At 41.2% G+C, this 18188-nt stretch overlaps 2 protein-coding genes and 1 pseudogene across 3 annotated transcripts in view; 2 read left to right on the top strand and 1 right to left on the bottom strand.

Annotated features, from left to right (window-relative positions):
- LOC116672880 (NACHT, LRR and PYD domains-containing protein 12) overlaps nucleotides 1–18188 on the top strand; it is a 769761-nt gene that overhangs the window by 438594 nt on the left and 312979 nt on the right. The window lies entirely within an intron of this gene.
- Nucleotides 1–18188, top strand: part of LOC116672882 (zinc finger protein 271-like) — a 643109-nt pseudogene that overhangs the window by 402215 nt on the left and 222706 nt on the right.
- On the bottom strand, nucleotides 347–3482 carry LOC116672900 (C-type lectin BfL-1). 2 transcript variants are annotated; one of them, XM_032504885.1, is made up of 6 exons: nucleotides 3354–3482; nucleotides 2830–2927; nucleotides 2410–2555; nucleotides 1672–1806; nucleotides 851–983; nucleotides 347–512 (listed from the first exon to the last, which is right to left on the bottom strand). In XM_032504885.1, exons 2-6 carry the CDS (start codon nucleotides 2897–2899, stop codon nucleotides 445–447), a joined length of 552 nt encoding a protein of 183 aa, XP_032360776.1. In that variant the 5' UTR covers nucleotides 2900–2927; nucleotides 3354–3482; the 3' UTR covers nucleotides 347–444. The 2 variants fall into 2 exon arrangements, with proteins under 2 accessions (XP_032360776.1, XP_032360775.1); XM_032504884.1 differs by having other exon boundaries at nucleotides 2830–2939; nucleotides 3354–3476.

Raw genomic sequence — 18188 nt, 5'->3', positions numbered from 1 at the left:
TATAAAGTATTTATTAACTGTTTAACAAGGTATTAAAGTCATCTGTTGCAACTTTATAATAACCATCCAGACACTGTTAGTAGACGGTTTACAGAACAACTAGTAACCCTTAACAAATTACTATTAACAATTAGTAATCATTATTAATTATAATTTAATTGTTTGTTAACAGTAAACTGACTGTTTCCTAAAAGTTAAATGACAATTAACTAAAGATTAATTAACAATCAATTTACCATCTATAAATGATGGTTATTATAAAGTGTTACCCATCCGGGTAGATGACATGAGGACAGATAGTTCAGTGACAAACAGGAAAAGAAACAGGGACCATCAACATGTTTTCTGATGCTGAATATTTATTGCAGTAAATGTAAAAGTTTGCAGTGGCTCCAGTTGAAGCAGACTGGTCCAACTGCTGCTCTTCAGTTTCTCTCTGAACCACTAGACATTCACTGCACACACGTAGGGCTTATTCTCATTACAGTTCGCATCGTTCCAGAGTCCCCAGTCTGAAAGAAACATGTTAACCAGTGTCAGTAGGCAGCACATCCTCTATAGGGTTTGTTGGTCTTCATGGTCTGGAGAAGTTTTAAATGTTCCCAAACTCTCAATCACACAAAGAAATAGATTAGTCAAATTCTATGAGTAGAAAAGATCATATGCAGTTAAAAATGAGGGTCCTGTTCTTCGTTCATACCCCTCTACTTTGACCCGTTTCTTGTGCTGCTTTAATAATTACACTCCTTCACCATAGCCTCTCTTATCTTGTCTGAGGTAAAATTAATAAATAAATTAATTTCTTTCTTATAACCTACTACCTCTCCTCCTAAACCATTGATTTACTTACCCCAATAGTTCATCTCAACGCAGTGCTCTCTGCGCCAAGCATTGTCAGGCTGGCCACCAGCCCAGTTGGTGTAACCAAAACTACTGCCATCCGTCCAAACAAAACGATAATTGTGTTTGTAAAAATCACCATCCTAAAAAGAAAAACGGAAAACAAATGACTGCCTGAGGTTGACTACTTGGCCAAATGGCCAATTATCATCAGATTAACTTTCCACTCTGCCACCAATTACCTGCTTCCAACTACCAACGTTTATTTGTTGGCTGACAGGTTTGAACTGAACATTTTCTCAACTATTAAAGGTAGGATATGTTTTTTCTAATGAAATAATGCATATCTTATCTCTCTGATTTTACTTTTATTAAAGGGAAGACATAGATGTACTATTTGTGGTTTAGTTGAAATCAAAGCACACATTACTTGAAGTAAAGAAATACAATAAGTAGAAAATATCTGGAATTTTTTGCATCCAAATGCATTTTTTATATTGCCATCTCAAAGTTTATACACAGGGCTTTAAACCGGGGGAGCCGTGTTTGTGTCCAGGAGAAGTTAAGACTTTCATCCTGGAAACGGGGGTTTATGACCTCACGGAGCTTTGTACCCGGTTCAGAATCTTATTTTCTCAGCTACATTCAACTGGAAGACCACTAAACTTAACTGTCATGTGACCACTCTTTATGTGACGGGCCAGCAGACACCATACCTTTGTAGTATATGAATTGTGCATAAGTTTGAGCAATATCATACAAACCTATTCATGAGAATGTGTTGAACTAGGGCTAAATAGGGCTTCACAAACAGAAACATTTACTGCTTACATCAACAAGGAAGGCTCCGATCCAGTAGTGAGCTTTTCCGGTGGTGGCTTTATACATGGCACATTGGACTTGATTCACCTCCGCGTCATTGTGGATCGATACCAGATGGCCATTTGGGAATTTTCTACAAGTCATCTGAAATGAACAAAAATCAGGAGAATTAGTTTTCTCTGATAATTCATCATTTGTCATGTTAATTTGCGTGTTTGATCTATCCTCGCTCAACCCGGAAATTGATCCGGTCCGCCATCACGAAGCCCGTTCACATTCCCTAACCTCTGCTCTGAGGAGACAGAAAACACATGACTACCTTCATAAAATGTTTAATTGGAGAACAATACATGCAAACCAGAGGGAGGTAAAATAAGGCTGTATATCTTAATGAAAAACGTTCTCTTTTAAACGTTCTTATGTTTGTTTTTTTCTTTCGATATTACACATTTCAATTGAAGCTTTTATTTCAAAAATACATTTCACTTTTCATCATTACATTGCCAAAAATATCAATGTATTTGTTATTTTTCTTTTAATTTTAAATACTGGGTCAGATGACCCTCCATAGCTGTACCTCAGTAATCAGAATATACTTATAGAATATACTATTTAATGTCACAAGTCCCAAAAGAAAATCTTGTTCTCAAGTCCTCTTTCCTCACATCTTTTGCTGAACTTGAAAGACTGTCTGAACAGGATGAGGTCACATTTACTGTCTGAAGTCAGATGTGTGTGTTTCATCACCTCTGCATCAGAATGGCCCAAATGCTGAGTATTGTAGAACGCCTTCACACAGCGGTTGCTACCCATCTGGAACCAGCCTTCACCGAGTTTCTTGTTTTTACACGGTGTGACCGGATATATGGTCTTACACACTTGTGCAAGATCCCCTGTATCAGAGAAAGAAGAAGTTTTGTCCTTTTTTTGTTCCTGTAGTCTTTTTTTAAGATTATTTTATTTTCTGCCTTTAATGGAGAATAAGTGAGATAGGCGAGAGAGAGGGAAGACCGGCAGGTAATTGTCTCAGGTCGTACTTGAACCCTGAACTCTGTGTCAAGGTATAAGCCTCTCAGTATGTGCACCTGCTCTACCCACTGAACCAACCCGGCCACGTCTTGTTCCTGTTGTCTGTGTGGACTGATTATTTAGTGACTGTGTTCTTACCGGCTGCAGAGTCCGACATGAACATCAGCACCCCCAGAAGAAGGATGGCAGTAACCACAACGGGACGCATGGTTCAGGGCTCTCACAGCTCTCTGCAGCTGGAATATAATCTAATGACCCACAGGAACAATTATACATATACAGAATATGCATAAACAACTCAACCAGGATAACACTGAAGTGGTTATAGTTCTGAAGGCTGAGAGAGACTAACTGGCCACTAAATCAGTATCACTAGGAACTTACCCCACCTTAACAGACAAGAAAGTCATCTTTGAATCAAATTCTGCTAGTTTTTACAGACAATAAGTGACAGATATGATTATAAATTGATTTTGAACCAGGAATCCCCCTCATGTCCTCTGAAGTCTTTTAGTTGATTCAAAGTGCATGTGGTTTTTGGTTTTTATGCCTGATGAAGCTCTGAGAGCAGCTCACATTGTTGAGATCTTTAAACTGAAATTTGAAACCTTTAAATGTCCTTTTCTGTTCTATTGAAACACAGAGAGACAAACGGGACTCACCTCAGGTGAAGTAGTGGAGTAGTCTCGTTCCTTGTTCCTCGTCCGTCTGGATGTCAGTCTGATCTCTGCCTCGGTTAAATATCCACAGCTGATGCCCTGAATACATGTGATTTAACTGATCAAACACAAGTGTCAAAAACATAAAAAGCTTAAGTCAACACAAGTCAATAAGCCCCGGGTCAAGGTGGGACTTTATGGTGAGACCAAACACGAGTGGTTTGTTTTTCATCAACTAAAAAAGAAGTTAATCTAAAGTCAGAAAGGTGAAAGTTTTAAGAGAAATTCGAAAGTGAGATATGTCCTATGAATGAAATTATATTGAATCTGCTGATGGTCTGGATTGCGAGATACATCTGGAACGTTAGACCATACATCATGCCAGTCGAGATCGATACCCAGGCCTGGGCAATCGCGTGCCCAGATCCTCTCAATAGGAAGGGCAGAGCAGCCAGATATCTCTGGGATGGGCAACGGCCTCTGCCAAGGGACACCGTACGCCTTGAGTGCCGATCTTAATTATGACTTTTCATTTCTTTAATGTTTAATTTCTTATGCTGCACTGTAACTTTTATTCTTGTGTTTTATACATCTTAATGGTTTTATTTTTAACTGTTTATTCATGTGTTTTATTGGTTTTTATTTTTTTAACTTTTTTAACTGATTTTGCCTACCTTGCCTTGCTCAATTGAAGGTAAAATAAGAAAGAGGAACGTGGTAGATTGAATGTCCTCTTCAAGTCAGAAAAAGGCAATAAACCAACGTCGCTAAAAATGTCTTTAAGACAATGAAGAGCCCTTTGTTCCCATTGTTGGTCTGTTATCGGCCTCCCCCCAGTCAGGAGTGCTATGTTTTTGAATAAAGGGGAACAAGTTAGCCAGTTTCAAGCTGTTACAGTTACAGTGTGTTTCAGATGTGAGATAATGGGTCCAAAGCATAGCTGGCACTGTTTTTTTAGACATTTTGGCAAAACAAACGTCATCGAGTGACCAAGGCTCTGTCATAGCACTTTCTAAGGTACGCCAGAAAACAGACACATCTGGGTTAAACCCAGTGAGGAGGGGCCTCGATATGACGGACCAAAAAAAATGTTTGAAGTTGTGAACTCAGAGGCCACCATCCTCTTTCCTTCTCACTAGACATCACCAGTCATGGCTGTTTTCCTTTCCAGATAGAGTTAGATACTGCCTATTGTCATTGACGGCAGTACGCCCAACCAGTCTACATGTGTTTTGTGGATCTGGAGTGGTGCACGTGACCTGCAGACAAGATGGCTGCGTAGCGCGGTTGCTCTGGCCTCCTCGCCCCCTATTTTCATATAACTATCCATTTATGTTGTATTCCTAACTTAACAACTCCTCGATTTGAGTGTCCTAAGCCCTGTGTATGCAATGGCTGAAGGTTTGAGAAGCAAAGTCGGGTTGGACCCTCTGAAAGACGACGAAGGTTTTGAGTCATTCCGCCAGGCTATATTGACCTTGTTAGCTCCCGCGATGAAAGAGCAGCAAACCTTCATCGAGAATCAGTTTGGAAAGTTTGAAGTACGGCTGGATAACATAAAAACGGAGGTAACGACGAATACAACTGATATTAGGAAGCTGAAAAAGGACTATAAAGATCTCTCCACCCAGCTGGTTAAACATGAGAAGTCTTTCCGAACAGTATGCTCCAAACTGGAAGCACACATGGCAGAGCTTGAGGACAGGTCCCGCAGGGATAATGTTCGTATTATCAACTTGCCAGAAACAGTTGAAAAAGGAGACGCAACGAAATTTGTTTCATCTTCGCTCATTACATGGTTTCCTGTACTTAACGACGGAAAGATGGAGGTGATGCGGGCACATCGTATAGGCCCGGAGCGCGATACTGGATCCCGCACCCTGATCTGCAAGATGCTACGCTACACGGACCGGGACCGCATCTTGAAGGCAGCTAGAGGCCATCGGATAGAGGCCGGCGGCAAAGAGATTCGCTTCGCCGCTGACTACAGCAACTACACCTTCAAACGACGCCGCGCACTTTCCCAAACGATGGAAACAGCGAGGAAACAAGGTTTCATCCCGTTCCTGATTTACCCGGCTAAACTAAAGCTGTCCCGCGGGTCTGAAGTGCACCTTTTTGAGACCCAGGCAGATGCTGAGGATTTCCTTGGTGCTCAGACCCGGCCGACGGCCTAACGAAGGGATATGATATCTGGCTCCCAGAATCTACTACCACAGGACTGTTGGATGAGTAAAGCGTTATTCTGCACAGACAAACACACCTCAGGGCATCCCTAAGGTAACTGTTATCTGACAAACAAGAGAGGATGTGTGTTTGTGGGTTTCTTTACTATATTATTTGCTTGACGTGAAGTAAATTCAAGATTTTTGTGCATGTACGGATGACTAATTTGATGAATAATTTTCTTTTTCTTTTTTTTAATGTGGCCAGTTTCTACTGCTCTTTTGACATTGGATTGGGTACACAAAATAATGATTTAGGGGGTGGGCCTTTGTAACGGTGTGATAGCCGGCTTTCTCAGTTCAGGTGCCTAAATAGTGGGTGTTTTGTCTGTGGTTTTTGCCACCTTGTTAGGTTATGTCAGATGTGAGTTTTGCAATTTTACATTTGTTTTTTTTTATTTATTGTCATACTTTAATTTTTCTTTTTCTTATTTTTGGCGACATGGGGTTGAATAATTGGATCTCTACATTATACACTATAGTGTATATAAAGGAACACATAACCTTGCTCAGTCTTGTTTGTATTAATGTCGATGTTACACATAGCTAGTTGGAATATAAATGGTTTAAATGGTCCCATTAAGCGCTCAATGTGTCTTGATTGGCTTAAAAGGCACAATATAGATGTGGCCTTTATTCAAGAGTCACATTTTAAACACTTTGATAAACAACGCTTGTCGAACCGTTGTTATTATACTGCAGCTGCAGCTACTTTCCATTCTAAAAGCCGTGGGGCCTTGGTGGTGTTAAGGCGTAGCCTCTCCTTAACAATAATTGGAAGTTATGGAAGTGAGGATGGTCGAATTGCTTATATTAAAACCAATATGTATGGGCAAAAAATTGCATTTTTAAGTATTTATGCCACAAATACTTTTAGCCCAGAGCTCTTTGGCACAATTAGCAAGACTTTATGGGACCTGCAGGAATTCTCGGTTATTATCGGCGCTGACATGAACGCGGTCCTGGATCCCCTACTCGATAGATCTAGCGCTCCAACTCGACATCTTCCTCCGTCAACAATTGCCTTCCAAGGATTAGTTGATGACTTCAATCTCACAGATTTATTTAGAGCTGTTAATCCTTCAACTAGAAATTATAGTTTTTATTCATATAGACACAAAACTTACTCAAGGATAGATCATTTACTGGCTTCTGCAACGATATATTCTGAAATACATTCCGCTGTGATTTATCCTAACTCTTTATCTGACAACTGTGTTGTCACATCACAGCTCTCACTGGCCCAAATTCCAACTAAGGCCACAAGGTGGCGCTTTAACACCACATTACTTAAAAACAACAGCTATTGTGACCATTTTAGAAATACCTTTAAAACATTTATTTCAGAGAATGCTGACTCGGTGGGGGACCCTCGGGTCCTGTGGGGTAAAATTAAAGGATTTGTGAGAAATACTACTATTTCCTTCGCTTCCTACCTTAACCGATCAAGGCTGAGCAAGATTACTGCACTTGAGAGTGAACTGCAAACGCTAGAACAGGCTCAGAAACGGGATGGCTCAACAGATGACAGTAAAAAGAAAGTCAATACAGCCAGAATGGAGTTGAACAACATTTTGAGATTACGCCCAAATTCAAAGGGCTAGAAGGAACTATTATTTTAATGGCTCGAGACCAAGTCATCTGCTCTCTCTTTCTCTGAAAAAAGGGGAAAAGTACTCTAATATTACAGCTATCAGTTCAGAGCAAAAACTGTTGACCACTCCCAAAGATATTAATGTTGCTTTCCAAAAGTTTTACGAAAATCTATACAAATCGGAAGTATTATTGGATAAAACTAAATGTGACACCTTTTTACAAGACTTAGAGCTCCCTATGCTTACTCAAGATGATGCATACAGTCTTGGGGAGCAAATTACTCTGACTGAGTTAAGGGGTGCTATAGCGGGTATGAAAAAAGGTAAATCCCCGGGTTGGGATGGAATTCCTCCTGAATTTTACCTTACCTTTTGGGAAGAGTTGGGGCAATACTTTTTAGCAATGATTCATAAAGCTGTTGAAGTTGGTGCTTTTTTTAACGATATGAATGCCGCCTTGATAGTAGTATTACCCAAGCCTAATAAGGACACCACTAAATGTGGAAACTATAGACCATTATCTATCCTTAATGCGGAAATAAAAGTTTTTGCCCGTATACTGGCCTTGCGATTAGAGCCTCATATAACGACGTTAATTAAAAGTGACCAGATGGGCTTTGTGAAATCGCGACTTGCTTCTGACAATGTACGACGACTGCTTCATGTCATCCATGCTGCTAAGGATATCCCTGCTCCATGTGCAGTATTGAGCCTTGACGCAGAGAAAGCCTTTGATAGGTTAGAATGGGATTACTTGTGGATGGTTCTAGAGCGCTTTAATCTGGGCCCAACTTTTATTAGTCTTATTAAGCTACTTTACAGTAATCCATCTGCGATGATAAACACAAACGGCATTATATCAAATAGGCTCGAGTTATCACGGTCATGCCGACAGGGTTGTCCATTTAGTCCTTTTCTCTTTATACTGTCATTAGAGCCCCTTGCACAGAAAATCCGCCAGCACCCGATAATTTCCCCCGTAACTTTCAATAATACTTCACATTCCATATCGCTGTATGCTGATGATATATTATTATATTTTGACAGAGCAGCCATATCGTTACCGCACATTTTGGATACTTTTCAGGAATTTAGCTCTCTGTCGGGGTATAAAATTAATTGGTCCAAATCGGCGCTTCTCCCATTAAATCCGGTTTTGAGCCTGTCTGTGTTGCCCCAGTATATTCCAGTAGTTAAACAATTTAAATATTTGGGGGTTGACATTTTCCCGTCGTTAGTTAATATTGCCAACTCAAATTTTCAGGGTATTTATAATAGAATTGAAGCGGATCTCAATAGATGGTCTCACTTGCCAAATTCATTACAAGCACGGGTGTCAATAGTCAAGATGGATATTCTACCACGCATAAATTTCTTTTCTTCAATGCTGCCCTTACCACCCCCAACTGATTACTGGAAGAGGATTCATTCCTTGGTTTCTAAATTCATCTGGGGTGGGAAGCGGCCACGGGTGAAACTAACAACAATTCAACGACATAAAACAGAGGGTGGCCTATCTGTGCCTAACTTTAAACACTATTTTTGGTCATTTATACTAAGACCACTCACAGATTGGATTAACACCAATTCTGACCCTTGTTGGAAACCCATAGAACAGGACCTAGCATCACCACATAGACTGGAGGATCTGATTTACTCTGCTGTTCCTTTAAAACGGGCTAAGCTGCAGCTTGGACTTATAATGAGTTTTCTCTTATCAACGTGGCTCACCTTTTGAGAAAGAAAATAAGATCTCATGTAAATGGCACCGGAATAGCCCGCTCTTTAATAACTATTCTCTACTCACGGGGGGGGGGGTGTCTTTTGCATCCCCGGTATGGAGCTCTAGAGGTATACATGTTTTAGCCAATGTATGTAATGAAAATGGGCTCCGTGATTTTAATGATCTGAGACAGTCTTACCAATTGCCTGGAACATCTTTATTTCTGTATTTTCAACTACGTTCATCTATGAAAGCATATGGAGTACCATGGGCTTCTCGTCCTACTATCCACCCTTTGCACTCCATTTTACATAGTAGCAGTCGAAACAGAGGGGTGGTCTCCAAAATATATTCTTTTGTTCGGGATGCCTCTTACAAAACTCTCCCTATTTCACGTGTGTGGGCCAATGACCTACAACGTTACAATGAAAATGTCTCACTGGACTGGGATACCATTTGGTCCTCGATTGGCCTTGCTTCTAAGAATCCAAATCACCAACAGATTCATTTCAACTATATCTATAGGACCTACCTCACTCCCAGGAAAAGCTTTCTTATGAAACGCTTAACTTCTCCAATTTGTACCCTCTGTTCAGATGGCTGTATAGGTTCATACATGCATATGTACTGGGAATGTAAGGATGTGAAGCTTTTTTGGGGGGAGGTATGTGCCACTTTATCTATTGTTGTGGATGATATTGTACCGTGTTCTCCTGCTGTCCTGCTCTTGAATGACACTTCCTCACTAAAGATGACATGTTGGAAAAAGCGTATGCTCTTAACAGGCATCACCGCGGCCAAGAAAATGCTAGCTCTACGCTGGAAGCCTCCACATGCAATCACTAAGCCTCAATGGATTAACACTTACATAGACGTAGTTGAGATGGAGCTGTCAGTGGCAAGAATGCACAGTGCCGGGCCCGATACTATCTCAGCGTGGCATTCAGTGGTTGATAAAGTTAAGAATTTGCTGTAACTCAATATCTGTATTTACATGGTTGGTTTTGTGGTCTGTTTATTGCCAGTAAAGGGTAGAGATCCAGGGTATGAGGGATTGGGGGGGGGGGGGTCGCTATTGTGTTTGATTTATTTGTTATATGTGTATGTGTATGTGCATATGTATATGTATATATGTGTGTATGCATATATATATATATATATATAATTTCTTTTTCTTTTCTTTTTTTTTCTTTTTTTATGTATGTGATTGTTGTATTTAGTTTGTTTTTGATGGTGATAAGCCGACGATGTAGTTGGAAGAAAATAAAAAAGTTGTTCACCAAAAATGTGTTTTGTGGATCTGGAGAAGGTGTCTGACCGGGTCCCCCGGGAGACACTGTGGATGGTGCTGAGGGAATATGGGGTGAGGGCGTCCCTTCTCAGGGCCATCCAATCTCTGTATGACCAAAGCGAGAGCTGTGTCCGGGTTCTCGGCAGTAAGTCGGACTCGTTCCAGGTGAGGGTTGGCCTCCGCCAGGGCTGCGCTTTGTCACCAATCCTGCTTGTAATATTTATGGACAGGATATCGAGGCGTAGTCGGGGTGTTGCAGTTTGGTGGGCTCAGGATCTCATCGCTGCTTTTTGCAGATGATGTGGTCCTGATGGTGTCATCGGTCTGTGGCCTTCAGCACTCACTGGATCGGTTTCCAGCCAAGTGTGAAGCGGCTGGGACGAGAATCAGCACTTCTAAATCTGAGGCCATTGTTCTCAGATGGAAACCGATGGAGTGCTTTCTTCAGGTGGGGAGTGAGTCCTTACCCCAAGTGTAGGAGGTTAAATAACATTGGTTCTTGTTCGCAATTGAGGGGACCATGGAGCGGAAGATTGGTCGGAGAATCAGAGCAGTGGGTGCAGTATTACATTCCATTTATTGCACCACTGTGATGAAAAGGGAGCTGAGCCAGGAGGGAAAGCTCTCAATCTACCAGGCAGTGTTTGTTTCTACCCTCACCTATATTCATGCTGCGCCCGCGACACAATACCAGATGAGCAGATAAAGATGGATGGATGGACGCTAAAAGTCTTTTTTGTCAAAATGGTCACATTATTGTTTTCAAGAACCTTAACCACGTCTAGTTTCCCTCAAATGTAATATTTCTCGGATGTTTACAGTAAAAAACAGTAAACGTTTTAACTGAGTTGTAACTTTTTGGTTCACATTTTAAAAAAAAAGCCCATTTGCTGCCTTTTTAAAACTATCCAGTTATAGTAGTTTCACTCAGGGAAAGTAAGGTCAGAAAACTGTTTATTAATTTTTCATAATTCTTCCCAGGATAATTCAGAGCTGCTAATAGCAAGCAAAAGTTTAAAGTCTCCTCTGTTTGCTATACAAGCACCTCAGGGTAAGGAGGACACCTGTATCTATATGAAATATAGATACAGTATGAAATACTTTTAAGATTAGGGTTTGACAGTAAGATCAACACTCTCTCTAAATAACCCTGAGGCAACAAAAAGAGATGCTGCAGGAGAATTGCAATGGGCCCTGTTACGACTCTAGTTTATATCTAGGGGGAGCAAGGAAGTAACATAAACCGTATACCCAAATTACCAAAAGAGAGATGAAGCCGAACACCAATAATGGTAATTTGGGTATACGGTTTCTTGGGTATATGTTACTTCCTAGCTTCCCCCAGGCATAAACTAGGGTTGTAACAGGGTCTATTACGTTTTTCCTGCAGCATCTTTTAAGCGTTGTTGCCTCAGGGTTATTTAGAGAGAGTGTTGATCTTACTGTCAAACCCTAAATTTAAAGTTAATTATAGATACAAGGTGTCCTTACCCTGAAGTGCTTTTACAGCAAACGGAGGAGACTTTGAACATGTGCTTGCTGTTAGCAGCTCTGAATTATCCTGGGAAAAATTAAGGAATAATTAATAAAAGGTTTTTCTGACTTTACTTTCCCTGTGTGAAACTACTATAACTGGATAGTTTTAAAAAAGCAGCAAATGGGCTTTTCAATTGTGAACCTAAAAATTACAACTCAGTTAAAAAGTTTACAGTTTTTTACTGTAAACATCCGAAAAATATTAAATTTCAGGGAAACTAGACTAGGGCTGAATCCCATTTCTCTATCTTGTGTATGTCGATTGCGTGGGTTTTAGTGATTTTTCTGCAATTGTCTGCAACAAGTCGAAGAAATCAAGCTAGGAGGAAACTGTGTGCTTTGTTCTTTGTAGAGGCAAACATTTTCCAACAACATACTGTGCCACAAACCCCAACATGCCTCTATTGTGCATGTGGTTCAATGTTGAGACTGAGCTAAAGCAGGATTTCCGCCTCACCAGAAGAGCGATGCACAGCTTGCAGAGGCTTTTGCAAAGGGAGCAGGACCTCGGCTGGGGTATTGAGCTTGAAGTACTTATATACGCCATTGGCTGGAACATGGACTCTCCTATTGAGTGGTGGCCCGTGTCTTTAATGTACCAAAGGCTACAGTTCACCGCATCATCCACAGAGTGGCCCAGAACATATGGGACAATCTAAGGAGCGCAATCTACTTCCCTCAAACAGCGGACCTGCCTGCAGTTGGTCAGGGATTTGTCAAAATTTCAGGGATCCCTGCATTCCACAGTGTGGTTGGAGCAATCAATGGCAGCCACATACGGATGAAACCACCACAGCGTCACAGATTAGACTACTTGAATTATATAGGCTTTTACTCAGTCAACATGCAGGCAATATGTGACTCAAATGGCAGGTTTCTGGACATTTTTGTGGGGTATCCGGGGTCTGTCCATGACACACGACTAATGAAAAACATCAGTTTTTACACCACAAGACGGTATCATCCAACGGGCTACATCCTTTTGGGTGATGATGAAGACCAGGGGCCTGTTGCACTTAAGTATAATAAAGATATCCAGGATAAGTGAAAAAGCGCAGCTTGATTTAGTGTGACCTGCTCATCGCGGCTTAATTGGATGCACGTTTGCCGAGCCAGAATGAACAGGTGAAGCTATGTCCAGCCAGGTGGAGATAACCAGGACGAACTGGTGGAGCTATGTCCCGCCAGGTGTAGATAGCTGGGATAAGTGCACGTTCACGGCTTTCTCAAATAGATCACAGTATCGATTTACTGATGCAGAATTGAGAAGATCCATGCGCCATATGTTTCACCCAATGAGCAGCAGCTTCTAATGGAAAGTAACGAGGAGGGGACGAATATGGAAAAAGGGAAATACGGCTCAAACGGAGAGAGAATAAACCCAACATAGCGGACACGAATGAATGTGTGAGGATGTAAAAATATCTCCTTAGACTACAATCACTCCACATTTTTACAAAGTTGTAGGCTACACTATGTTTTAATTGCTTTAAATATGCTAGTTTCATGTTTCTATTTTTATTTGATAAATGTGCTGGTTTTACTGTAAAGTGTCTTTGACTAGCCTACCATGTAAAGCACTATATAAATAAAATGTATTATTATTTAGCCTTTACCTTAAAAGAGAGCAGAGGTAATTAATGTTCCTCGGAAAATGGACCCTAAGGACTCTAGGCTTAATTTCAAACCCTTATTCACAACGCAAGAACATGTTTTACAACCATATTCACAAATCTCTATAAGCTACATCTAATTCTTTGTACAATTAATGTTCATACAGAACAATCAGAAAGGGACAACTATGCTGTGAGCATATGTAGAACAATATTCATGTTTTTTTATTCTTCTGACAAGTGACCGCAACAACAAAAAAAAGATTATAAGAACCATTGTGGTGTGCCCAGTGTGATGAATGTAAACTACACTACATACGTACTGTATATAGGCCACGTTATTAGTCCGGTGATGTGAGACGAATTGAGAAGGTTATGAAACCAATGTAAGCTATAATAAAAAACATTAGGTCTACATATTAAGGAGTAACACAAACTGTCTTTTATTAGAGAAGGACAAGCAACAAGTAAATGAAATCATGAATGTATTGGTCTCTGAACAGTCTGACATTATTATTATCTGGTAACATCGCTACATTATTATCGTCACACTTAATCTTCGGAGCGCGTCCTGTAACCTGAAGCTGAGACCACGGACGCTGCGCTGCTCATCTCTACTTTTACAGAGAGAGTGGACACTGACGTGACTCGCAGGTCTGCCGGCGGGTAGCAGCCACCGGCCACACGCCAGGCAGCCTCGACACACCACCGTCCCACCGGGAAAAGTCCCACTCCGCGTCAGGGTGCCAGTGCAACCATTTCTAACCATCTGAACAGCTGTAGTCGGGTTTAAATCAAACTTGCAACAACAATAGTGACAAGTAGACTAATGCATGTTAATAAAAATAAAGCAGAACACATGCAGAAGACAACGGAATAACTGTCAAACACGTTTATTTCGGATCAGACGGCAGGTGATTTGACACATGAGACTCCAGGATTAATCTTAGCCTGGTTGTTAGCCTGCTCTGGACCAGGCTAGCCACAAACAATAAATCTCCATGGTTATTTGGCTGGGTTTAATTTAATCTGGTTTCGTGCAACCGAGTCAAAGCCAAATTCATCCAGGATAACTTGAATATCCCGGCTTAATCCCTTATCCTAGTTTCGTGCAACAGGCCCCAGGTTTTAAAGGACTTGACACAGACAGTGAATACAGCACTAGATATGTCTACTGTGTACAAACACATGGTAACTTTACATGTGTGGACAATAAAGATGCTCACAAACCGCTGCAGTTACGTTTCTTGCGCACATTCATGTCTTCTTAAATACAAAGAATGGCTAAGTACTTTATTAACAATATCATGTCTCAGACATTAGTTCCAGATGAAAACACTAGTTGTCAGAAGTGGGATTTGAATCCATGCCTCTAGTGGAGACTACGACCTGAACGCAGCACCTTGGACCACTCGGCCAAATCCTATGGGGGAGTCTAGTTCCTTCAATGTTTCTGTCCACAATGTCCACCTGAATCCAGAAATGTCCCTGCCAGATGGGGAATGGACTGACAATTGGGTCAACATTGTGCTATTATCTTCAAAATGTCCAACTGAGTCCACAGATATACCTGCCAGATGGGAAATAAACTGATAACTGTCTTCATGGTCTAAATGTGTCAAATATAGCCGTACAATGCCCACATTAAGTCCAGATGTGTCCGTTTTGGTTCCTGATCCATGCTATTACCCCAAGGTTCACAACTAGGCCAAGGGCAAATGGACTTGGTAAAAGGTCCTCCGCAGAAGTTGTGTCTCTCATCCAAGAGACTTCTTTAGTGATTTTTTTTACAGAGAAAGGGTTGGACACACTCCCCCACCCATATCTGACAATTGAAAGCTGTGGGGAAAGAGGGGTTCCAAAGCTAAAAGACGTAGAGTAGAAAATCAACAAATAATTGTGATAATTAATTGTAATCTCCATGTTGATCAATCATTTTGGCCATAATCATGCAGCCTAAAGAGATCTAATTTTTTATCAAACCAGGTTGAGCAAGTAACCTTTCTGCTGACTTCTTGTGAAAAAAATCAAGTAACATCACTCAAAGAAAGCTACTGTGATGGCTGGGAATCAAACCCAGGTCAACTGCTTGGAAGGCAGCTATGCTCACCACTATACCACCATCACTGGGCAGTATAATGTTCACTTCAAAACTTGTAATACATCTGGGCATTGAGACTGGAAGTGTGCTCTATCACTGAGCTACAGACCCTGATGAGTCAGAAATTCCCTCCTGGGGGTCCTGTGTTATGTGTGTGTTTGCTAGTTCCCTTCGATAGGGCAGTTGGTAGAGCTGAGGACTGTAGAGTCATAAAGCTGAAATCCTTAGGTTGCTTGTTAAAATCCGGCTTGGCGGAGCCCTCTTTTCCAGAGTTTCCCTTCAGGGATCCATAAAGAATTTTGGATTCTGATGTAGAGATGGACAGACGACCCAAAAGCATAATACTTCTTGCCGAGACATAACATGAAACAAAAAAAAGAGGTGAGAGATTAATTAATTAGTTAAAGAACCTTTTTTTCAGGACACCCACATTTTGTCGCTCAATATGGCGGGCATTCTATGCATCCAGGGCCAAATGTTTTACCATTTCATCCACTACGGGCCCCTAAGGAAACGTGTGACTGTGAACTCTTGTTACCCATAGCAACGACAGGTAACAATGAGTGGAAGTACTTCTCTCTTTTTGTATAATCGCCACTATACGGTCCAGTTTAATCTCGGTACATTTTGCGGAAAAATCCTGCAAACAGCAACGATGACTGTTCATCTATGTGGATTTTAAAATCTATCAACCCCGTCTGGCCCGTATTGGATGGAATGATGTCAATTTGCGCTTTTTATCTGTTATACATAACAACCTGGATGCAACAAAGAACCCTTTTCTCCTGTTTTGTACACAACCCATAGTTTTACAAAACAAAAGATAACTTTCACAGAATCCCTCAGTTAAATCACAGTCAGTAACTTTTTTTTCTTGTGCACTTTCATGTCCTCTTAAATACAAAGAACTGCTATGTTCTTTATTCCCAATATCAACTCTCAGACATTAGTTTGAGATGAAAACACTAGTTGTCAGAAGTGAGATTTGAACCCACGCCTCCAGTGGAGACTGCGACCTGAACGCAGCGCCTTGGACCGCTCGGCCATCCTGACTGATCTAACAGATGTTCAGTAGGACCTGTTTAAAAAATTATAAAATAGTGAATTAAACATGTCATTTTATAGTAGGTTCTCAGCCATCCATGTCATAGTTAACAAGGGAAGGTTTCTCAACTGTCAGCCCAAATTAATGGGCGTTCATGGAGACATGGAAGAAAGTCACCAGGGTGGCAATGTGCTTGACAATGGCAATACATTGTGCGGGATGTGAAGGCAATGTGCAATACAGGCCAAATCCTATGGTGGGAATCAAGATCCACCAATGTTTCTGTCCACAATGTCCACCTGAATCCAGAAATGTCCCTGCCAGATGGGAAATGGACTGACAATTGGGTCAACATTGTGCAATTATCTTCAAAATGTCCAACTGAGTCCACAAATATACCTGCCAGATGGGAAATAAACTGATAACTGTCTTCATGGTCTAAACGTGTCAAATATTGTCGTACAATGCCCACATTGAGTCCAGATGTGTCCGTTTTGGTTACTGATCCATGCTAATACCCCAAAAGTGCACAACTAGGCCGAGGGCAACCGGACTTGGTAAAAGGTCCTCCGCAGAAGTTTTGTCTCTCATCCAAGAGACTTCTTTCGTTGTTTTTTTTACACAGAAAGGGTTGGACACAGTGCCCACTCCCCCACCCATATCTGACAATTGAAAGCTGTGGGGAAAGGGGGGTTCCAAAGCTAATAGACCATTCAACAAGCAGTTCTGATGCACTATACTGGCCCATTCAGGATGAGCACTGTATACTCTGACTGCAGCAACACAAGTTCAAATTTCAGGAATCTCCAAATTTTATGGTGATTACGAGACTGAATGCAAAGTGTGTATCCCCCATGTAATTTAAAGCCTATCACTTCCAGTCAATACTGTCAAATGTGGAGCTCCTTCCAGTTACATTAACAACCAGGTGACTCCTCAACATGCCCCCACCAACGTACTGTTTACAGTCTAAATGGCCAAGGACATTAAACCTGTAATCTTACTTTAAACTAGATTTCAAAAGTTGATCTTTTTCACCTATGCTGTGGCTTAAAAACAGGTTCCACTGAGATTTGAACTCAGATTGCTGGATTCAGAGCCCAGAGTGCTAACCATTACACCATGGAACCTTTACAAGTGGTGGCAGGTTTTCTAGGCAGTTTCTTTCATAATATCCACATGTGTGTTATTAAAGGCACACAACAATCACAGTGAAGATGAAAAGGCAACAATTATTGGCCAACTTAAGTCCTTTAGTTAGCTAAGCGTTCAGAGGATGTGGGAAAAAGCGAGTCAAGAACAGGTTTTTAAGGACTTGGCACAGACAGTGAATACAGCAGTAGATATGTCTACTGTGTACAAACAGAGGGTAACTTTACATGTGTTGACAATAAAGATGCTCACAAAACTCTGTACTTGCAATTGCGTTTCTTGCACATATTCATGTCCTCTTAAATACAAAGAACAGCTATGTTCTTTATTCCCAATATCATATCTCAGACATTAGTTCCAGATTAAAACAATAGTTGTCAGAAGTGGGATTTGAACCCACACCTCCAGTGTAGACTGCGACCTGAACGCAGCGCCTTGGGCCGCTCGGCCATCCTGACTGTGCTTGGAAAGGAAGATGGCCCTGCCGCTCTCCTCAGGCCACAGGCTCTCCAAGGCCTCGTTGTGGGACTTGCTCGTTGCTTGTTTTTTGGTGGCGT

The sequence above is a fragment of the Etheostoma spectabile genome, chromosome 23, assembly GCF_008692095.1.
Source record: "Etheostoma spectabile isolate EspeVRDwgs_2016 chromosome 23, UIUC_Espe_1.0, whole genome shotgun sequence".
Taxonomy (NCBI): domain Eukaryota; kingdom Metazoa; phylum Chordata; class Actinopteri; order Perciformes; family Percidae; genus Etheostoma; species Etheostoma spectabile.
Note: the sequence above shows the minus strand (reverse complement) of the source record. Positions and strands in the feature narration are given on the sequence as shown.